Source organism: Henckelia pumila, chromosome 4, assembly GCF_033568475.1.
Source record: "Henckelia pumila isolate YLH828 chromosome 4, ASM3356847v2, whole genome shotgun sequence".
Classification (NCBI taxonomy): Eukaryota; Viridiplantae; Streptophyta; class Magnoliopsida; order Lamiales; family Gesneriaceae; genus Henckelia; species Henckelia pumila.
The window spans coordinates 215233613-215257555 of NC_133123.1; the positions used below are offsets into that span (position 1 = coordinate 215233613).

The 23943-nt window shown below is 40.5% G+C and overlaps 1 protein-coding gene across 1 annotated transcript in view; it reads right to left on the reverse strand.

Moving 5' to 3' along the window:
* Positions 1-209: 209 nt before the first annotated feature.
* LOC140867825 (ATP-dependent DNA helicase SRS2-like protein At4g25120) overlaps positions 210-23943 on the reverse strand; it is a 50111-nt gene continuing 26377 nt past the window's right edge. Inside the window, exons 17-29 of the mRNA XM_073272881.1 lie at positions 6129-6206; positions 5782-5991; positions 5636-5674; positions 5392-5463; positions 5220-5306; positions 5093-5149; positions 3758-3963; positions 3573-3666; positions 3088-3138; positions 2512-2574; positions 2318-2377; positions 954-1016; positions 210-447 (exon numbers count right to left, since the gene is read on the reverse strand). Coding sequence (XP_073128982.1) covers positions 358-447; positions 954-1016; positions 2318-2377; positions 2512-2574; positions 3088-3138; positions 3573-3666; positions 3758-3963; positions 5093-5149; positions 5220-5306; positions 5392-5463; positions 5636-5674; positions 5782-5991; positions 6129-6206 — 1170 coding nt within the window. The 3' untranslated portion in view covers positions 210-357. The remainder of the gene's footprint in view (positions 448-953; positions 1017-2317; positions 2378-2511; positions 2575-3087; positions 3139-3572; positions 3667-3757; positions 3964-5092; positions 5150-5219; positions 5307-5391; positions 5464-5635; positions 5675-5781; positions 5992-6128; positions 6207-23943) is intronic.

Sequence of the window (23943 nt, forward strand, 5' to 3'; positions counted from 1 at the left end):
CTTATGTGTTTGTTTCTCGCGTCGCGTATCTCTCTTTTAGTTTTTGAGGCGGACAACGCTTAGAGAAATAACCTAGCAAGAAAAAGCGAGATGGTGGGAAACCGCCTACCGCGCCTAGACGCCGCCTTTTAAAACACTGCATAATTCTCACAAAAATCATATTGTTTTTGTCTATGCTATGCCAAAAAAATACTCGTTACGTTGTACAGACAAAGTTGGACCCTCACCCCGTAAAGCATAGGAGCGGCCAACTACATCTAAATTCCCGTGCGAAATAGACGCACATGCAAGAACAATATTCAACATATATTAAAAGAAATTTCGCTATAGCATCAGTTTTCATCTATTACAGTGTGATCATAAGTATTTATATTCCTCAATCAAACGAGAAGCATGGAGGCGGGATGCTGGCATTGTTGTGCATCCAAGGCTTTGTAAGTAAGCAATCTGTAATTTGACAAGAAAAGGCAAACATTGTAAGAGTTGACAACAAGAAAACCAAGTTACTGAATCATGTCTAGGTTACAGCCACATATATATGGAGACTCAGCTAAATTTATTTTTCTTTGTTTATCAGCTGATACAAAAGTTAACTTGGACCAATCTAAATCTTTTAGAATGTGAAATATTCTGACAAAAGTGAAATATTTCATAACTCAGATCCACATGTATAGTTTATGAAATATTTTGACAAAGGCCACCTTGGAATCTTGCCAAATTATGTTCGAAACCAAGAAATTTTTCATTGCTCATAGCTAGTTGCTGCAAACAAATTTTCATAATCCAACTAACAGATTTGAGGATGTACTTGTACTCTAACAAACTATATAATCTAAAAATGTGGAGAACTGATCCAATTGGTCATGAGATAATGAAAGCTTGAGATCAGGCTTTTATGCCTACAGCTGGCAATCTTAATACATAAACTACAAAGGATAGCATTGGCAAAATACTTGTTTGGAAGTTGCTTCAGATGAACCCATTGCGCTCTCAATTCTAAGCTTCTGAAAATGTTCCTGAATGAAAATTGAAACGCATAAGATGGTGATGCTACCGTAACCAAAATTAGAAACATAAGAACATGTGTACAAAACATAACAAATGATACTTCAACAAATTGTCTAACAGGTGGGGGTGGGGTGGGAGGTGGAGGTGGGTTGTGTTGTGTTGTGTTGTATACAAAAATGAACTCTCCTTCACAAGTGTTTTGAAAAATGACCTCAATTTCAATAAAACACGTGTTACCATGTGTCTTTAGTGTAATGGAGGTCATTTTTCAAAGAAGTATAGGAGGGAAGGTAATGGTTCAAGGGGGAAACAGCATACGGTACCCCTGTGATATCTCGAATTCGCTCAAATCCCTTCGTGAAAGAATATTAGCTAGAAACTCCCCGTGTTTTTAAATTTTGAGCTCACACACTATAACTCCTCTTTTAGCTGTACAAAATTTTGTTTTGTCGAAATTGCCCCCCTTAAATTAACACTTATGTCTTGCATCTTCATTTCTCAGATTTAAGAATCTCAGCAACCTTTTGTCCTAAACTTCTCGAACCTCACATCCTATATAGCATCGGAAGCTGGTAAAGTGCATTCCATGTCGCATTGTCATTTTAGAAGGTGGACTTTAGGGATATCTTCAATCAAGGCAGAGTTTGGATTCATAATTTTTGCATTCAATCTAGGTCCTCTAACAATAAAAATGGGGAAGGTGCCAATTGCAGAAGAAATCTTCTATATTTGTATGCTGAATTCGAAGACATTTTAGACAACTCTCGTAAAAAAACATGACAAAATTCACTATATTCAGCACGTGGTGAACAAAACATACTAGCGATATTGTGTGAGCACGAAATTTATAACACAGTTTCTAGCTAATACTTTTTTCGTGGGGGGATTTGAGCAAACTCAGGTCATCAAAGGGTGGTGTATGCAATTTTTCATTTTTTAAATTGGCCTGCGAGAAAAGAGTTTTTAGCCTAGCCTGATTAGAGTAGAAAAAACCCACTTGGTTCAAATTAGATTTTTAGTATAACCGACCAATTGTTTATGTCTTGTTACAGAGCTATACAAAAAATATATATATATTGGATTGAAAAAATTTAAAAGAAAAGGAAAAGAAATATTTTTCAATTAAAATCTATAATCACCGGATTGATCCAAGTGCCTTAAAATTATCATCCATAAAAGGGAGAGTACCTTTACTTTCCAAATCAGTCAAGCCATATTCTTTTTTACCCAATCTATATGGTATGAGAGTCAACATAGCTGGCTCCAGTTTTTAACTATTGTAAATATACCACAAACCAGTAAGAATTACCTGTTTTTCTCTCATTAAATGAGCACGCTTTTCAGCAGGAACTTGCTCCCACTTCAGTACCTTTATGAGAAGACAATAAACTACTCAAGTATGTACATGAGTGTAAATTTGCAAGCATCCCCATACTACTTTGAGGAGTGCTGTCTTGAATTGAAGCATTAAATTTTTCCACTGTCAATAGAAATGATACTTACTGAAACTGCAAAGTGAAAGGCTTCATCAGATGTTAAACACGACTTCAGTTCACGCAAAACATCCTGATCAATGAGGAAGGGATTTCTTAGACTACAGACAACACGAACAGAAAATTTGCAAATATAGGAAAGACTATGCAGCTTTAAACCAACATAAGACTGTCTGAATCCTCTAAAGCAAGATAGCAAACTCATCTTAAGGTTTCATAAACTTTTTGAGGCTACTAGCACCATACTTCTTTCAAACTGATTTTTTTAAACTAGATTATGGTCAAATGTATGGCAGGCTATACTGTATCACAGTTGCCTTTGTGTGATAGCTACTCAGAACTATCTGTTATTATTAGGATCTAAAAACATTTTGATTCTCCATGGCAGTAGCAACTAGGCGTCGCTTGTTTAAAATATCATGATATATCCACGTAAATGAGTTCTTAATTGAAAGATAATGAGACGGGACAAGGTAAAACCAAGGCGAGTTGGTACAAGAAGTAAAGCTGTAGTTAAAAAAAAAAAGAAAATGTAAATTGAAGAAAATAATATTGGATTGTAGTCATTCAGATGGTTTACTACAACCTTGTGTGTCGTTTTTTTGCCCTGCAGACGCTCATCAATCACAAAAGCAACCTGAAGAAATGAGAGAGAAAATAAACCTTGAGTAAGACACATAAAAACATTAAATAATTATTCCAGGTTTCATAAAACTAGTCAATGGAACAACTGAAAGGAAGTGATTTGAACACATGCTCCAGTTTGAGCATGATGGCCAAAATTTATATGTTTCATCAAGGAGTCAGGTCAGCCTTTTCCTTTGAAAGAGAATTGCAGCTTAGTTTCTCAATAATAAAGAAAAACACAATATCCATCCTATGTCTGCATCATAGTGCCAGATATACCTCATGCAGAATGTAAAACAATTGAGAAATATATCAACCTCATAGAAAGGGTAAACTTGGTTCCCAAAATAAAATAGAATTTCAAACTAAAGGATGCAAGAAAACTTTCTAAGACAAACATGGAAATTGGATGCAAGAGTTGGAAGGACTAGAGTTCTGGCTCACCTTGTTGAGTAATCTCTTGGGCTCACGAAATGCAGGTTTCTTGGCCCACTGATGGAACAAATGTGAAACAACAGCTCGTTTCTCTGTATTGAACCTATATGTAATGAAGAATTAAAATAAAAATGCCTTATAAATCGCTCTGTTAATATATGGCATTCCACCACTGGTAAGCGTTGAAAGAAAACCTTTTCAAGAAGTTGCTGGTATAGGAGAAGCTTTCAGTTGCTTCACTATGATCATTTGCTGCCTCTTGGAGTGGATTATCAAAAGAAACATGCTGCAGTGTATTGCTTTCAGTAGATTCCGTTTTCAGACCAACATGAATCTGGATCTCTTCTGTTTGCTCAATTTTCTTGCAACTTGCGTTTGAACTCACTGAATTCAGATCTTCCTACACAAAACAAAAACAACAGACTAAATCTCATGAATATAAGTTAAAATTCAGCAATGAATTAACTAGCACAACACCTTTCTACCAAAGTATATTTGGGCATAATTCTAGTCGGCAATAATCCAAGAGGATGTCAATATATTATGGGCTATGTATGTAAACAAAAGGACCTTTTCGATGAAATGTTGTGTAATACCCCATTAATCAAAATATGTAACTATAATACTCAGCCTAGCGTAATAGCTAGCTTAAGCAACTCGCCACATCAGCATGAGCAACAGCTTAATAAAGCTCCTACGCAGTCGCCAAATCAGTGGGAGTCAGTAGATTTCACACCCACTCGAACACGAGTCAGCAGAATGCTTAAGCACCTATGCAAATGCCCAATCAGTAAAAGTCAGCAGCCTGCCGCTGCCACATTAGCACGAGTGAGCAGCTCGCCAAACACCTAGCATGAGAAACAGCTTAATAAAGCTCCTACGCAGTCGCCAAATCAGTGGGAGTCAGTAGATTTCACACCCACTCGAACACGAGTCAGCAGAATGCTCAAGCACCTATGCAAAATGCCCAATCAGTAAAAGTCAGCAGCCTGCCGCTGCCACATTAGCACGAGTGAGCAGCTCGCCAAACACCTATGTGGCGGCCACATCAGCATAAGTCAGCCTTCATTTAACCTGCTGTGCAGCAGCTCGACTTGACCAGCTGTGCAGCAGCTTGATTGTTCTCCCACGTCGGAAATTCTAAGTAGTTCAAGCCCAACCTTCGCCTATAAATAGGTCATTCCATGCCCTTATCACTCACACCGTTATATGACCACTTTGAGAACATAAACCCTCAATCACAAGGCATATTCACTTTTTGAAGTATGCAAAACGAGGCAGCTTGTAAATGCTTCTATGTATCTATAGAGGCTCTCGAGACTGAAATTTATGCAACTGATAGATGGTATAGTGGATGTAACTGAATTTTCTTTTCTTTGTTTTTCCCAGAATTATCTGAACAATTTGCAGTAGGTTTTGATAAAAATTTAATGAGCTCAGAGTTGCATCAAAATAGAAATGCACTCTTCAAGAATTTTCAAGCAAATTCTTCAAAACAGAATCATGCGATAATGAAAAGAAAAGTTCACCTTGGTCTCCAGTAGATGATGTGGTATTTCTCTAAGAAAACGAGACGGTTGCAGAACCTAAAAAAGAAGTGTGCCGAAGCTGTGAAGGAACTGAAAATGACAAATCAAAAGCTGTTTGTAGATTTACCTGCCAATTAGAATCCATAATTACATAGAGAATAAAAAGTTTTAGACGTGCACGAGTCATTGCAACATAGAACAGGCGTCTCTCCTCCTACAAGTGGCAAAACAAGTCAGATATCTAAATGACTTCTGAGGATAAGTTCACATAGACGTTTTACATCTAAATATGAGGTTACCTCAACAGAGGCACCATTTTCATTTAGAATACCATTGTATTCATGCAATAAGGGAACCTCTGTTTCATTTGCCTGAATATTTTATCCAAACAAAGCGTCATCCATGGTTGATAACTATAAACAACACTCTTGAAGATAAAAGCATCAATTGCATCGAGCAACATATACTCATGACAAATACTATGATGATAGAAGCCAAGAAGATACGTCAATACATCAGTAAAGCTAAGATTGGAGCTGCTACCTTTACAATGAAAACTGTGTCCCATTCTAAACCTTTTGACTGCCAGATGAAAAGAAAGAAACAAAAAAGTCAAGATGTATACACTTGCAAAAGTGTCGCATACCAAGAATGAAGACTAAATGTCTATGACAGGAGACTGGCAGGACCTGATGGATAGTAGTAAGGGTGACAGAGTCTTTATTGTCATACTTTCTTGATCGAAAATTTTCTCTTTCGCGTACTGAAATGTGATCAATAAAAGCTTTTAGAGTTGTCATACAACCTTTCCCCTCTCCCATACCATCATTTCCACCTTCTGCAACACTATATATTGTTGTCAAAAACACAGACACGTCATCTAACAGATACTGCAACACCTGCACAGTGGGTAACACAATTAGTCTATGCATCGATGAAACAGTACTTGCCACACTTGAGAAGGAAGATGTTATGTTTCTGCCATCTGCACCATTGAATATTTAAGACGACACAGAAGAATGAAGTCCATGCTTACAGATCGAATATCATTATCCTCATTTAGCAACTTGCTTCCATCAACATCAAGAACTGCTCGCTGTTCTAAAAGGTATTTCTACAGAAGCAGATATTAGAAGCAAAAGTTTACTTGTGTCAAAATGATAAATAGGAAAACGGGTGATGGAGAGACTAAAAAATGTATGTTGCTGTCGTTTAATGGAAAAGAGACATGAGGGGAATGATCTATTTTATTGAATGAATTAAAATGAAGAGTAAACAAGAATATATAAAATACTGTCTAATCTAGTCTAATTTGAATTTAAAACATGGAAGATAAGCTCCTATCTAAACTACTAATAAAACAAAGAGTCGTATTATCATCTGAAACAAGAATAATTGGAGAAAAGAAATATCTTGCTTGCATTACTTCTGAAATTGAGACAGCCTGTGTACACGATACAAAGTTAATAACAAGGGTAAATAAATCACTAATTGATTGGTCTAGTAATTATTTCCTATTCTAATTACTTTATAAAGGAAAATTGTACAAATGAAACATACAGAATATCTCCTATATTATTAATAAGATCTTCAACATTCCCCCTCAAGCTTAGGAATATATGCTTCGCATTCCAAGCTTGCTAAGAAGATTTTCGTGGCGTGGGTTGGCTTGGCTAGAATCTTGGTTAAGATGTCAGCTTCCTGTGCATGAGTGGAGATATAACACAACTTGATTCGCCCTTCTAATTCTTTCTTGATAAAACTTTGGTCTATCCTCAAATGTTTCATTCGATCATGTTGGATTGGATTTCTCTTAATGCTAATAGCAGATTTACTATCACTATACAATTTTGTAGAATAATGGAACAAAGTTAGGAATTGATACTCCTGTAAATATAGAATAGATTAGATTATATTAATTATGGAATTTAGCTAAGATTTAGTACTAATTATGTGGTGATTGATTTGTATCGTTTACTTGTATAAATATTGTATTCGGTGGAAATAAGAATTATTCTTCTCTCTAATCTACATGGTATCAAAGCCTACCTCAAAACCGTAGCCTTCTTCATCGTAAAAAAAAATCAGACAAAACCTACCCTCAAAACCCTAGCCCTCTTCATACATGGCCGCTGAAACAAAAAGCCCAACTCGTGAGATGGCCTCCAAAACAGAAACGACTTCAACGATGAACCACGCAGGAGTCGACAACTCTTCTCTGTTTATCACATGTCACAAACTCAACGGGCAAAATTTTCTCCAGTGGTCGCAGTCAGTATGGATGTATATTTGTGGGAAAGGCAAGGACGAATATCTTACGGGGGAAGTCACTGCACCTGAGAAGACAGACCCAAAATTCAAAGTGTGGAAGATTGAAAACCACATGGTAATGTCTTGGCTAATCAATTCAATGAATAATGATATAGGAGAGAACTTCCTGCTCTATGCAACAGCAAAAGAAATATGGGATGCCGTGAAGGAAACATACTCGGATTCTGAAAACACCTCAGAAATATTTGAAATTGAAGCTGCACTCCATGACTTTCGACAAGAAGATCTCTCTGTTACCCAATATTTCAACACTCTTTCTCGACATTGGCAGCAACTTGACTTGCTTGAAGTTCACTCCTGGGCATGTCCTGATGATACAGAGTTGTATCGGAAAATTGTGGAGCAGAAACGCACTTTCAAATTCCTTCTTGGACTGAACAAAAATCTGGATGAAGTCAGAGGGAGAATAATGGGGACCAAACCTCTTCTAAAGATCAGGGAGGCTTTCTCAGAGGTTCGTCGTGAAGAAAGTAGGAAGAAGGTTATGATGGGAACTCAAAGCCCTGCCCCATTACTTGAAGGATCTGCCCTTGCAGCAAGAGGGCCTTCACCAAATAGCTATAGTGAAAATCGCCAGCAAAAGGGGAGACCATGGTGTGACTACTGCCAAAGACCTGGACACACTAGAGAAACATGCTGGAAACTTCATGGAAAACCAGCTGATTGGAAGCCACGTAAAACATTCAAGGAAAAGGAAAGCCGTGCCCATTATACCACTGCTGCAGAAGAGACACCAGCCCAAATTGTAAGCTGCCCCTTCACTAAAGAACAACTTGATATGCTCCAGAAACTCCTACATCAAAATCCTGCGCCTCAGTCAAGTAATCTAACTTCTGGAACAACTTGAGGATCACTCACCACTATCTTCCACTCCTTCACCTTTTAGTTTTCTGCCCCTTATCAGTGGTCAACCTGAAGTCATTGATCAAATCTCAGACGTTCCAGCAACTATTTTACCTGAAAGTCATCCTATTACAACCCCATCTAAAAATCAGATTCCTAGCCATTCTCAAACAACGCAAACTGCCAATAATGAGCTTCATGTTTACACGAGGAGAAGAAGACCCGAGAGGATAATAGAGCAGCCAGCTCTTCCCACATTTGACCAGGAATCTCAGCCGAGTTCAAGTCCTCAAAGTCATTCAGGTAAAGAAGCTACTGGTCAGTTTGGTCTTGAAAATCCAGCACCTTATACTGATGATTTGAACATTCCAATTGCTTTGAGGAAAGGTGTTAGAGTGTGCACTAATCATCCTATATGCAGATTTGTTTCTTATGATATCTTCTTCCTATCAAGCTTTTGTCACTACACTTGATAGTGTTCAGATTCCCAATTCCATCCAGGAGGCCCTGGAGAATTCAGAATGGAGAAAGGCAGTTAATGAAGAAATAAAAGCTTTGGAAAAGAATGGCACATGGGTTATCTCTGATCTCCCTCATGGAAAGAAACCGGTTGGATGTAAGTGGATTTTCACCATTAAACACAAGGCTGATGGAAGTATTGAGATATTGAAAGCTCGACTTGTAGCCAAAGGCTTCACTCAATCTTATGGAGTAGATTACCAAGAAACTTTTGCCCCAGTGGCCAAACTCAACACTATTCGAGTTCTTTTTTCTCTTGCAGCTAACTTGGATTGGCCTTTACATCAACTTGATGTCAAAAATGCATTTCTTAATGGAAATTTGGAGGAAGAAGTTTATATGGAGGTACCCCCAGGGTTTGAAACATCTTTCAAGGATAACAAGGTATGCAAACTCAACAAGTCCCTGTATAGGCTTAAACAGTCACCTCGAGCATGGTTTGGCAGGTTTGCAAGTTCAGTAATAAAACAAGGATACCTTCAATGTCAAGCTGATCATACTCTATTTGTTAAGTTCTCATCAAACAAGAAAATTGCAGTCTTGATAGTGTATGTAGATGACATTATCTTAACAGGTGATTATGATGAGGAACTTTCAAAAATGAAGAAACATTTAGCCGAGGAATTTGAAATAAAGGATCTTGGATATCTCAAATACTTTCTTGGCATGGAGGTGGCTAGATCGAAGAAAGGCATATTTATCTCCCAACGTAAATATGTTCTAGATCTACTCAAAGATACAGGCATGCTTGGATGTAAACCAGCAGACACTCCAATGGACTGTACTAAGAAGTTGGGAACCGAAGGGGAAAGTGCACCTGTTGATAAAGGAAGCTATCAGAGACTTGTAGGACGCCTTATCTACCTCTCACATTCTCGACCTGATATCGGATTTGCGGTTAGTGTTGTAAGTCGATTTATGAACAATCCAAGAGAAGAACATATGGAAGCTTTGAAAAGGATTTTGAGATATTTGAAAATGACACCAGGGAAAGGACTGCTGTACAAAAAGAATAATGACAGAAATATTGAAGTTTTCTCAGATGCAGATTGGGCAGGAGACATATCAGATAGGCGGTCAACATCTGGATATTGTTCCTATGTATGGGGAAACCTTGTGACTTGGAAAAGTAAGAAACAATCTGTAGTTTCAAGAAGTAGCGCAGAGGCTGAGCTTAGATCTCTAACTCTGGGTGTTTGTGAAGGAATATGGATACATCGATTGCTGAAAGAATTGGGAATATCTACAGGAAAACCTATCAAGATGTTCTGTGATAATCAAGCTGCCATTAGCATTGCAAAGAACCCTATGCATCATGATAGAACAAAACACATCGAGATAGATCGACATTTCATTTCAGAAAAAGTTGAGAAGGCAATTATACAATTGATCCATACTTCTACAAAATCTCAAATAGCGGACATACTCACTAAAGCTCTTCCAAGAACTAACTTTGAAGAACTTAGTCACAAGCTGTGCATGTTCAATATCTATGCCCAGCTTGAGGGGGAGTGTAGAATAATGGAACAAAGTTAGGAATTGATACTCCTGTAAATATAGAATAGATTAGATTATATTAATTATGGAATTTAGCTAAGATTTAGTACTAATTATGTGGTGATTGATTTGTATCGTTTACTTGTATAAATATTGTATTTGGTGGAAATAAGAATTATTCTTCTCTCTAATCTACAAATTTGATAGGTGTGTCAACAATAATCTTCAAATCTTGCATCAATCTTTCCAGCCAAATAACTTCACACATACCCTGTGTAATAGCTCTACATTCAGCTTCTGCACTACTTCTGGCTCAACAGTTTGTTTCTTGCTTCTCCATGTAACCAAAATTTTGCACAATTTGGAGCAAAAACCAGAAGTTGAGTTACAATCGTCGCTCCCAGCCCAATCTGCATCGACATATCCTTCAATACTTTTGTCACTGCTTTTTGAGAGCATTAGTCCTCTGCCGGGAGTTCCTTTTAGATATCTCAAAATGTGGTATACTGCTCGTATATGTCTCTGAGTAGGTGAATTCATGTATCGACTTTCCACACACACGATATAGCTCCCTCGCCATCGATGTCAGGTCGGCCATGAAGTTAGCTCGGCAGGTCGGCATAGCTCCCTTGCCATGGATGTCAGGTCGGTCATGAAGTTAGCTAGGCGATCGGCAGAACTCCCTCGCCCCAAACCCCGGCTCGGCACCATGTTAGCTCGGGTCGGCAGAGCTTCTTTGCCCCTAAGCCCAGCTCGGTTCGGCACGTCAGCTAAGATGTTAGGATCAACCAGATCAGTTGTACGCTATCTTTACGGAGATTCGACCGAGATTGCAGTCGAGATTGACGGGATTATAATCCCAATATTCTCGGGATTTATTTATGGGAAGACGGCACCCAATCCGGAGACCTGACCTATAAATACCAGGTTTGAGCACTCCCTTGGTCACATCGAGCTGGGTCCTTGACCTCGGCGATTTCAGATCAAGCACTCCCTTGGTCACGCCGAGCTGGGCCCCTGACCTCGACGATTTCAGAAGTCTTGATCATGTCAAGCACTCCCTTGGTCACGGCGAGTTGGGCCCCTGACATCGGCGATTTCAGAAGTTTTGATCACGTCAAGCACTCCCTTGGTCACACCGAGCTGGGCCCCTAACCTCGTCGATTTCAAAAGTCTTGATCACGTCAAGCACTCCCTTGTTCACGCCGAGCTGGCCCACATACCTCGTCGATTTCAGAAGTCTTGATCACGTCAAGCACTCCCTTAGTCACGCCGAGCTGGGCCCCTCAACTCGGCGATTTCATAAGTGTTAACATTATTTCAGTGTTACTATGCTCGCCTCAAGGGCTCGGCTCAGCTTCAAGTGTTAACATTATTTCAGTGTTCTATTATGCTTGCCTCAAGGGCTCGGCTCAAATTAATTATGCTCGCCTTAAGGGCTTGGTTCAGCTTCAAGTGTTAACATTATTTCAGCGTTCTATTATGCTTGCCTCAAGGGCTCGGCTCATATTAGATTATGCTTGCCTCAAGGGCTTGGCTCAGCTCCAAGTGTTAACATTATTTCAGTTTTCTATTATGCTCGCCTCAGGGGCTCGGCTCAAATTCAATTATGCTCGCCATAAGGGCTTGGCTCAGCTTCAAGTGTTAACATTATTTCAGTGTTCTACTATGCTCGCCTCAAGGGCTCGGCTCAGCTCCAAGTGTTAACATTATTTCAGTTTTCTATTATGCTTGCCTTAAGGGCTCGGCTCAGATTCAATTATGATCGCCTCAAGGGCTTGGCTCAGCTCTAAGTGTTAACATTATTTCAGTTTTTCATTATGCTCGCCTTAAGGGATCAGCTCAGGAATAAGTGTTAACATTATTTCAGTGTTCTACTATGCTCGCCTTAAGGGCTCGACTCAGATTAATTGACATAAACGAAAAATGGCGATTAAAAGTAATAATTACAGATGTCAAAAGTGACGGCTGGTCTCCTAAACTTACTTTAGATCGGGAAAGCATTGAAGGGTCATCTCAGCCACGAGACATCACGAACTTTTAGTCTTTGACTTCAGTTCGACTTCAAGGGAGGGACTTGTGATACCCTGGGAGGAGATCACCTCAGAACATCGATGACCCTTAAGTGTTAGCTCGGCAGGTCGGCATAGCTCCCTCGCCATCGATGTCAGGTTGGGCATGTGTCAATATATTCTGTCAATATATTATTTCCTTATTATATTGTTGTATATATTCTTACTGTAATTATGTTATATTTCTTTCTAAAATAGGGGATTTGATTATGCTAGGATCAAGGGATTTGATTATTCTAGATATCTATATATTGTAATTCCTTTTGTCAATAAAGAGCATAGTTTTTTCCAGAAAACTCTCGCTTAAATTTGTCATGGTATCAAAGCCAAAATTCTGAGATCATTTCAATCTTGTCTGCCTTCGTTTCTCGCTCCGAGATCTTGGTGTTTTCTTGGACTTGATATCTAAATTCGTGTTTTTCTAGTTGAATCATGTCTTTTGAACGATCAGAACATTTTCTTGTTCGATTTAATGGCAAGAATTATTCTGTTTGGGCATTCCAATTCCAGATATTTGTTAAGGGAAAGGAATTATGGGGTCATATTGATGGCACAAATCCTGCACCTAGCAGCGAGAAGGAGAAAGAATATGTAAAATGGGAGGTGAAGGATGCTCAGATTATGTCTTGGATCCTTGGGAGTGTGGACCCCTCCATACTTCTCAATCTCAAGCCTTATAAGACTTCTAAAGAAATGTGGGGTTACTTGAAGACAGTTTATAACCAAAGCAACGCAGCAAGAAGGTTTTATTTGGAACTCGAGTTGGGACAACTCAGTCAAGGGAGCATGTCAATCCAGGAGTTTTATTCTTCCTTTGAGAATCTTTGGGCTGAGTAAACTGATATTGTGTACGCAAATGTACCTCCTGAAGGACTCATTGTCGTCCAAAAAGTACATGAGACTAGCAAGCGTGACCAGTTTTTAATGAAGTTCAAGGGAGAGTTTGAATCAATCAGATCAAACCTGATGAACAGAGATCCTGTTCCTTTATTGGATCTTTGTATTGAAGAGCTTCTCAGGGAAGAACGGCTCATTACACAAGCTGTCATGGAGTAGAAAGCTCAAAATTCTATTCCGATACCAGTTGCATACGCTGCTCAAGGGAAGTCTAAAGAAAGCAGAAATATGACTAATGTTCAATGCTATAGTTGCAAAGGATTTGGGCACATTGCCACCCATTGTACTGAGAAATTCTGCAATTACTGTAAGAAACCAGGGCATATCATCAAAGATTGTCCCACTCGACCTCCAAAGAAAGCTGAAACTGCCTACAATGACTCAGTTGGTTCCTCAAATGCTTCTAGTCCTGGTCAGTCTTCTCTTACTCCTGAAATGGTCCAGCAGATGATAGTTTCTGCCTTGACTGCTTTAGGCATTTCAGGTAACAAACAGCCCACTCCTAAACCTTGGTATTTTGATTCTGGTGCTTCCAATCACATGACCAACACTGCCTTACCTCTCAATAATGTTCAAAAATATAAAGGAGACCTTCAGATTCATACTGCCGATGGTAACACTTTACCTATAACAGCTGTTGGTGATATTTCAGAATCTTTGAATAATGTTTTTGTGTCTCCTAAGCTGTCCACTAATCTTATATCAGTCGGGCAATTAGTTGACAACCATTGTACTGTTCAATTTTCAAATTCTGGTTGTCTTGTGCAGGATCAAGTGTCCGGGAAGATGATCGCGAAGGGGCCTAAAGTGGGACGTCTCTTTCCTTTACTTCATTCTTCCTCTGCAGTGTCAAATTATGTTTCGTGTAATGCTGTTCAATGTGATAATGAGATGTGGCATAGGCGTTTAGGACACCCTAATTCTCATGTACTTCATGTCTTGCTCAAATCTGGTTTACTTGGGAATAAAAATTCAAGCTTTAATAATGAGATTGTCAACTGTGCATCTTGCAAACTTGGTAAAAGCAAAACGCTTCCTTTTCCATTACATACAACTCGCACTATCAAACCTTTTGAACTTGTACACACTGATGTATGGGGTATTGCACCAGTGATCTCTCATGAACATTCCAAATACTTTGTTACATTTATCGATGATTTCACTCGCTTTACTTGGATATATTTACTTCGATCTAAAAGTGAGGTTTTCTCCGTGTTCAAAGTCTTCGTTGCTTTAATTGAAGCACAATTTTCTGCCAAAATCAAAGTCTTGCAATCTGATTCAGGTGGTGAGTACATGTCAAATGAATTTCAACATTTTCTTCAAAGTCATGGGATCATATCACAACGTTCTTGTCCCTTCACGCCACAACAAAATGGTGTGGCTGAAAGGAAGAATCGTCATCTTCTTGATGTTGTTCGAACTCTTCTAATTGAGTCTTGTGTTCCTTCTCGTTTTTGGTGTGAAGCTCTGTCTACTGCTGTTTATTTGATCAATAGATTACCATCTCCAAATTTGAATAATGATTCTCCCTACTTTCACTTGTATAGGCATGCACCCGATTATTCCAATCTTCGTAGTTTTGGATGTGTTTGCTTTGTTCACCTTCCTGCACATGAGAGAAATAAACTTGCTGCCCAATCTGTCAAGTGTGCTTTCTTAGGTATGCTGGAACTCAAAAAGGGTTCCTTTGCTATGATCCTCTTGCCCGACGAATTCGTGTCTAGGAATGTAATTTTTTTTGAAAATCAGCCTTTTTTTAGCACACCACAGGCTTTAGAGTCTCCCTCTCTATCTGTTTTGCCTCAATTTCTTGAGTCGCCAACAACAGTACAACGATTTCAACCTGGTTATGTTTATCGTCGGCGCAATTCTGCTGCATCTGATCATCTTGCAGGTCCCACTGAAGTTCCTCCCAATCTTCCTGCGACATCTGATCCTGTTCCACCCATTTCCAATGATCCAGCGCCCCTCCGACGAAGCTCTAGACCTCACAAACCTCCTGATTGGTATGGTTTTTCAACCCCTGTTGCTATGACTACTACTTTGTCATCTATTTCTATTCCCACTTGTTATAGACAGGCTACAGAACATGAGTGTTGGAAGCAAGCAATGGAAGCAGAGCTTAAAGCACTTGAGGAAAATCATACTTGGGATATTGTTTCTTGTCCTCCAAATGTTAAGGCCATTGGTAGTAAGTGGATCTATACTGTGAAACTCAAGTCTGATGGCTCCTTAGATAGATACAAAGCTCGATTGGTTGCTCTTGGCAACAAACAGGAATATGGTCTCAACTATGACGAAACATTTGCACCAGTTGCTAAGATGACCACTGTGAGAACCATTTTTGCTCTTGCTTCTTCTAAATCTTGGCCTTTACATCAGCTAGATGTAAAAAATGTCTTCTTGCATGGGGACCTTAAAGAAGAGATTTACATGAAACTTCCAACCGGTATGTCAATCACAGCTCCTCATGAAGTTTGCAAGCTACGACGTTCTTTGTACGGGTTGAAGCAGGCCCCTCGAGCCTGGTTTGAGAAGTTTCGCAGCACTCTTCTCCACTTCTCTTTCACACAGAGTCAATATGATACGTCTCTCTTCTTTCATCAGACAACAAACAGTATGGTCTTTCTCTTGGTCTATGTCGATGATATTATTATCACTGGTAATGACAATGGGCTGATTACTAAGCTCCAAAATATGTTGCATAGTACTTTTCAAATGAAAGATCTTGGAGATCTCACATATTTTCTAGGCCTAGAAGTTCACTCTAGGGCTAATGGTTTGTTCTTAAATCAGCATAAATATATCCAAGATCTCATTGCGTTAGCTGGTTTAAAGTATGCTACTGCTGTTGATACACCAATGGAGGTGAATGTTAAATATCGGAAAGACGAAGGCGAGCTTTTATCTAATCCTTTTTTATACAGGCAACTTGTTGGTAGTCTCATCTACCTAACTATTACAAGGCCTGACATCTCTTATGCTGTCCATATTGTTAGCAAATTTATGCAGTCGCCTCGACATCTTCATATGGTTGCTGTTCGTCGCATTATTCGATACTTAATTGGGTCACCTACTCGTGGGTTGAGTTTTCCTACTGGATCAGCTATTCATTTGACTGCATACAATGATGCTGATTGGGCTGGATGCCCGGATACCAGGAAATCTACCACAGGCTGGTGCATTTTCCTTGGCGATGCCTTGATTTCTTGGAAGTGCAAGAAGCAAGATAGTGTTTCTAAATCTTCCACAGAGGCTGAATATAGAGCCATGTCTGCAGCTTGTTCTGAAATTGTGTGGTTACGTGGTCTTCTTTCCGAACTTGGATTTCCTCAAACAACTCCTACTCCACTTCATGGTGATAATACCAGTGCCATTCAGATAGCTGCAAATCCAGTCTACCACGAACGCACCAAGCACATAGAGGTGGACTGTCATTACATCAGGGAGGCCTTCACAAACGTGTTATCACTCTTCTTCATATCACTACCGATCTTCAGATAGCTGATGTCTTTACCAAAGCTTTGACGCGCCAACGACACAAGTTTCTCAGTGGCAAATTGATGCTGACAGATTTATCCGCATCAATTTGAGGGGGGATGTCAATATATTCTGTCAATATATTATTTCCTTATTATATTGTTGTATATATTCTTACTGTAATTATGTTATATTTCTTTCTAAAATAGGGGATTTGATTATGATAGGATCAAGGGATTTGATTATTCTAGATGTCTATATATTGTAATTCCTTTTGTTAATAAAGAGCATAGTTTTTTCCAGAAAACTCTCTGCTTAAATTTGTCAGCATGAAGTTAGCTCGGCAGGTCGGCATAGCTCCCATGCCATGGATGTCATGTCAGCCATGAAGTTAGCTCGGCAGGTCGGCAGAGCTCTCTTGCCACAAACCCCAGCTCGGCACCATGTTAGCTCGGGTCGACAGAGCTCCCTCGCCCCAAACCCCGGCTCGGCATCATGTTAGCTCGGGTCAGCAGAGCTTCTTTCACTTGGTGCTCTCGTCGAACCTTCAACATGAGAAATGAAGATGTTGCGGAAGCAATGCGCCAACTGGAAAGTAATTTCAAAACCCATGCTGAAAACCAGCTCGCAAGTTACACGAAGATGCTGGAGCAATGTATGGCCACCATGGATCTGCGATTCGGCCAGATGAACCAAAAGATCCAGGAGGTTTCAGGGGAAAAAGGAGGAGTTACGGACTCTGCTTATTCGGGTGGCGGAAACGGCAGCAAGAATGGAGTGACGGGACAAGAATTGACCGAATATCTCAAAGTAATTAAACTTGACATACCAAAATTCAATGGTGAGGATGCGCATAACTGGATATATAGGATCGAGAAATATTTTTCTATCCGCAGTGTCCCGAAGCAGATCCGCTTACAACTGGTCGCTTTTCATCTTGAAGGGGAAGCAGCCTCCTGGTATCAATGGATGGACCGCAATGGGTCCTTACAAGGGTGGGACACATTCTTAATAGCGTTGAAAGAGCGTTTTGGGTCATCGGTGTATGAGGATCCACTGAGACGGATTGCCAAATTGATTCAGACGGGGCGAGTATCTAAATTCCGCTCGGAATTTGAAGTTCTGATGAACAGGATAGTGGGTGTTGACGAATCCATGTTTCTCAATTTTTTCATTTGGGGATTGAAATCAGAAATCAGGAGGGAGTTGCTGCTCAATCCTCCTCAAAGCTTAACCGACGCCATGGTCAAAGCCCAGTTGTATGAAGAGAGAAATGATGATTTACGAGGCACTCTACAACGTGAGGCGGTAACTAATGTGACCCCAGCAACACCTCGGATGTTTGGGACATATCCAAATCTGGGAGGAACATCTCACCCCACGGCGCTAGCCCCCAAGCAGTCGGGACCACCGGTAGCCTTACCACCAAAATTACCTATCAAGAGGCTCTCACCGGCAGAAATCCAAGAAAAGAGGGATAAGGGGCTATGTTTTAGTTGTGATGAGAAATACAATGTGAATCACCGATTCAAGAATCGAGTAATGGTGTTGATAGGCAAGGAGAGGGAAGAATGAAGTGCAGGGATGGTGACCCCGCAAGAAGAAGAACAACTGGTGGCTATGGAGGATGTGGCAGAAGTGAGCCTACATACACTCACCAACGCCACAAATCCTCGCATTTTTCGCATCACTACCATCCATAATCAGGTATCGGTAGAAGTCTTAATTGATACGGGTAGTAACAACAATTTTATCCAAGAAGGGTTGGTGGATAAACTAAAGCTGACCCACACCTGTTCTAAAAGATTCCGAGTATACATGGGAAACGATCAATATTTATGGTGCGACCGCATATGTCCACAAGTAGCTTTGGTATTGCAAGGACATGAATTTTTGGTGGACTTGTATGTGTTGCCTATATGGGGATTGGATGTTGTGCTTGGCATGCAATGGTTGCGAACGCTAGGGCCATGTCTTCATGATCATGAAGCCTTGACCTTGGAATTTTCGTGGGGTGGTCAACGGATATGTTTGCAAGGAAATAAAGTACCGGAGCAGGGCCTGTCTCGTATAATAAACTATGTTCCCTTGTGAGCAAGTCATCAATTACCACTTGTTATGCTGTTACAGGAGGTAAGTTGTTAGTCCAGCGGCCGGACACCGATTTAAGGAGATTTAATGTGGATAAAGATGGTGTAATCTCAGAGACAGGAGAACGAATCTTGGCTCAGTATCAGGACGTATTTGAGGAACCTAAGTGGCTGCCACCACATCGCTCCATTGATCACCGCATTCATCTAGCTTCTGGGACCCCACCAGTAAATGTGAGGCCATACCGGTGCCCTTACTTTCAAAAGGATGCAATGGAGAAGATAGTACATGAATTGCTCGAACATGGGTTCATTCGATCCAGCACTAGTCCTTATTCTTCTCCAGTGCTGTTAGTTAAAAAAAAAAGATGGATCATGGAGATTTTGTGTTGATTACCGTGCTCTTAATGCCATCACCATCAAAGACCGATTCCCCATTCCCACCATTGATGAGTTACTTGATGAATTGGGTGCTGCCAAAATCTTCTCAAAGCTGGATCTAAGATCTGGATATCACCAAATTCGGATGAATGAAAGGGATATACACAAAACTGCCTTTAGGACGCACGAAGGTCACTATGAATTTATGGTGATGCCTTTTGGTCTAACAAATGCACCTTCAACCTTCCAAGCGGCCATGAACCAGTTTTTTCAGTCAACCATCGAATACTTGGGACATCTGGTTACCTCTGGAAAAGTGTCCGCCGATCCCGGGAAAATTGAGGCAATGCAACAATGGCCACAACCCAAAAACATCAAACAACTACGGGGGTTCTTGAGCCTTACTGGTTATTACAGGAGATTTGTCTCAAGCTACGCCACCATTGCCGCGTCTTTGACAGATTTGCTTAAGAAAAATTCATTCCAGTGGACAGAAGAGGCCACCTTGTCTTTCCAGCAGCTTAAAAAAATTATGGCAGCTGCTCCAGTTCTAAGGCTTCCAGATTTTTCTAAAACATTTATTGTGGAGACTGATGCTTCTAATGTTGGGATTGGAGGTGTATTGTTGCAGGAAAATCATCCTCTTGCATATTACAGTAAGAAACTTGGACCAAAAATGCGAGTCGCTTCTACCTATGTCCGTGAGTTATACGCCGTGACTGAAGCAGTAGCGAAATGGAGACAATATTTACTGGGGCGTCCATTCGTTATTCGCACAGATCACAAAAGCCTTAAGGAGCTTATATCACAGGTTATACAAACTCCAGAGCAGCAATATTACTTGAGGAAATTAATGGGCTTTGAGTTTGTGGTTGAATATAAACCAGGGAGAGACAATATTCTTGCTGACCCCTTATCAAGGGTGCATGAAGGAGAAGTCCAAGAGGACCTTATCTATGTGATGACAGCTATATCGAAGCCAAAGTTCATTTTCTTGGATGGTCTTTGTCAAGAAAATAGAGTTCTTTCTGACTTGGTTGAGTTACATGAGAAAATAAAAAATTCTTCTATGGATAACTCACCCTATTCTCAGCGAGATGGAATCTTATTATATAAAGGAAGGTACTTCTTGGGTCGCGGATCTGCTCTCAAGAACCAAATGCTGTTGGAATTCCATAGTTCACCAGCTGGGGGTCATGCGGGTGTGAAACGTACGTACATACGTTTATCTGCAAATTTTTACTGGATTGGTATGCGACAAGCAGTCAAGGAATTTGTGTCACAATGTTATGTGTGTCAAACCACCAAATATTCGACTGAGAACCCGTTTGGCCTATTACAACCAACGGAAATTCCGGAGCTGATATGGGAAGATGTTGCCTTGGATTTCATAGTGGGGTTACCCAGGTCAAAAGGATGCACGACAATCTTGGTGGTGGATGACAGACTAAGTAAGTATGCACACTTTGGTTCCCTACCAAAGTCACATACGGCGAGGCAAGTCGCTGAATTATTCTGTTCTATGGTGATCCGATTGCATGGAGTGCCACGTTCTATCATCTCTGATCGGGATCCGATTTTTACTAGCCAATTTTGGAGACGACTGTTTGAGTTAATGGGGACTAAACTAAGGATGAGCTCCTCCTACCATCCCCAAACGGATGGTCAAACCAAGGTATTAAACCGTTGTTTGGAGCAATACTTGAGAGCTTTCACATGCGAGAATCCGCGAACATGGGTGAGCTTCCTTTGTTGGGCAAAATATAACTATAATACCAGTTATCAATCCGCTATTGATATGACGCCTTTCCAGGCTGTGTATGGACGAGCTCCACCCAGTATCCCGATCTATTTACGTGAAAGTACTCCTCTGGCTGCTGTCGAGGAGGAGTTGATTAAACGGGATGAGATATTGATTAGCCTACGACACAATCTTTGTAAGGCCCAACACAGGATGAAACAGGATGCAGACTCCCACCGACAAGAAAAGCATTTTGAAATTGGAGATTTGGTGCTTGTCAAACTTATGCCATACAGACAGACCACGGTAGCTCGCCGTTTGCATTCGAAACTTTGTCAATGTTACTTTGGGCCATTTCCAGTAATCGCGAAAAGAGGAACCGTGGCTTATACTCTACAGCTGCCTGTTACAAGTCGAATTCATCCCACATTCCATGTATCGCAGCTCAAGATATTTCGAGGGGAAGGAACGGTGCAGTTCTCTCCTCTGCCGGAATTTAGCATAAAAAATCAGCCACTCTCAATACCTATTGGAATCGTGGCTACTCGGATAATAACCGATGGCAATCAAAAGCTTAAACAAGTGCTGGTACAATGGTCGAACAGTTACCCAGAGGATGCGACTTGGGAAAATATTCCAGAATTCTGTTCCATCTACAGCAAGTTCAACCTTGAGGACAAAGTTGTGTTTGAAGAAGGGGGGAGTGATGAGTCTATAATTATTGAAGCAGATTCTAATATAGTGGATCAACAAGTGAAGGAATGGGCTTTGAAAGGGAGTGTACCAAAAGAAGAAGCCCAAGAAAATGATGAGGATGAGCCCAATAATGAAACAACAGATGGAGAAGCAGAACCAGAAAGGGTAGAACCAGAAGAGAGAGCATCACGAGAACATTCGAGAAGAGAACGCAACAAACCAATGTGGATGGAGGACTACGTCATGTGATTGCAGAAGCACGTGAAGCAACAAGTTTCTCACTATAGTTAGTTACGGATTATTTTGAATTTACAAATACTTGTAATAGGGAGTATATAAGCATGAGAGAAAATCTTCTTGTGGGGCATCGAGAATCATTTGGGTATATTAAAGAAGGAGTTTGGCACAGACTTTAAGTGTGCTTATCTTATCAAAAAAACTCCCTTCCTTGCGCCATTTATCTATTGTCCTATAAGACTCTTGGGCTATTTAGATCTAGGCCCACCATCTATACTCTCCTAAGACTCTTGGGCTATTTGGATTTAGGCCCACCAATAATAGGTCCGTAACAATACCATCGTCTTCAAAATCAGCCTTGTCCTCAAGGCTGAGTCTTGAAACTTGATCTTCTACGAATCTTGCTTCCCTCCAGCGGCCAGCCAACATCAAAGACAATAACCTCAAAACCAAGATCGAAGAATTCATTGTTAAATTTCTGCAACTTTGAGTAAAAATTATGAAGCTTGTTCTTTCCAAAATGCGCTTTGACGACAACAATAAAGTTGCTGGAGAAATCACTCAACTCCATCTTCTTAGAGTCTTGAGTGGTCATTCCACAAGAACCCTTCCTCCCCGCCTTTCCTGTATTGGACTTCATGATCACAGAATTAGCTTCTCTGAGTTCTCTTTCGATCCCGAGAGCAGCATTGAATCTAAAAAGAAATCCAGCAGCTCTGAGTGATAGCTTCCTTTTATCAGTTTCATCCTCTTGGTGTTTGCCCCTTCTTGTTAAAATCTGCACTGGTTCATAATTACTAGCCATATCAATCTCCAAATCTAAGGGAGATTCTTGCCCAAACAGCCATCTAACTCTTATCCAGTGCACAATTGATGCAGCCATCTCATCCAAACATAACATCCAAGCAATTATTAGCGTGAAATCCACCCCTTTCACTCTAAAAACTCTTCTATCCATTGTAATTGTACAAGCTCCTATTTCCAGGCCTTTACACACTTCAATCACCCTATCATGAAACCCATCTCCTACCCATACTTCGACCATGTCCTTCTTAAGGAGTAGCGGGCCCAACTCCTTTGATAAAGATCTAGAGATATAATTGTGGCTGCCATCACTGTCCTCCCATACCAAAAGTGCATATCCAGTAAACATATCAGAGGATCTCAGATTATTAAGTTGAAACTTACCTTTCACTCGATCCAAAAGTTGATTTATGAGCTTCAATTTCCAATCTTTGGCCCTTGTAAATCTTGACTCTGCCTTCCTAGTCTCCTTCCGCTTACTTATAGGCTGTTGGCTATTAGCTTCATTGAAGCCTTTGCCCTGCCCTTTCTTTTTTCCAATTTCTTTATGTGCTTGCAATTGGCTTACTCGGATGCTTGTTCCCGCCTTACTTTCGTGGAGAAACGTCAAGCGCGACACCCTTTGCTCGCTCGTCCATTCTCGATCTGCGCCTGGGCTGATAAATGGACTCACATCGCCCTGATCTGAGTGTTTTTTAATCGATCGGGCCCATTCCATGGCCCAGCTATTAATCTCTTTGTATACTGGCCTTTTTGCGCTCAGCCCACCCTTATTAGGGTTGCTCCAATTTTTTTCACTGGGCCCCTTAAACACCAGGGCTATGCATGTTAATTTAGCCCAAGCCCACTCAATTTTTTTAGTCTGCAACCCTTCGCTTTGAAGCCTTGGATTCTGCAGCCATGGCTTCCAATCGGCGAGGCCTTTGCCTGGTTCTGTTGCCTTATCTGGAAGCTTCTTCTTTTTAATCCATTGGAACAAAAGATGCGTCGCATTTGCTGGAATCCTTTTTTGAGTCTCCTGTAACCAAGGATGGGCGGAATCCTCCGTACAACTGAACATGATTTTCCGACGATTGATGGGAGACCCAATGGTCAATTCAGAGTCAGCTTCGAAAGCCCATCCAATTAAGTCTATTCCAGCAAATTTTGGTAGAACTCCTCGTCCGAGATCTCGCTTTGCCTTCTCCATGGAATTTTCTTCAATATTTTGCTTCCTTTCACTGCCCAGCATTTCGGCTGTTGAGAACTTACCTTTTTGCT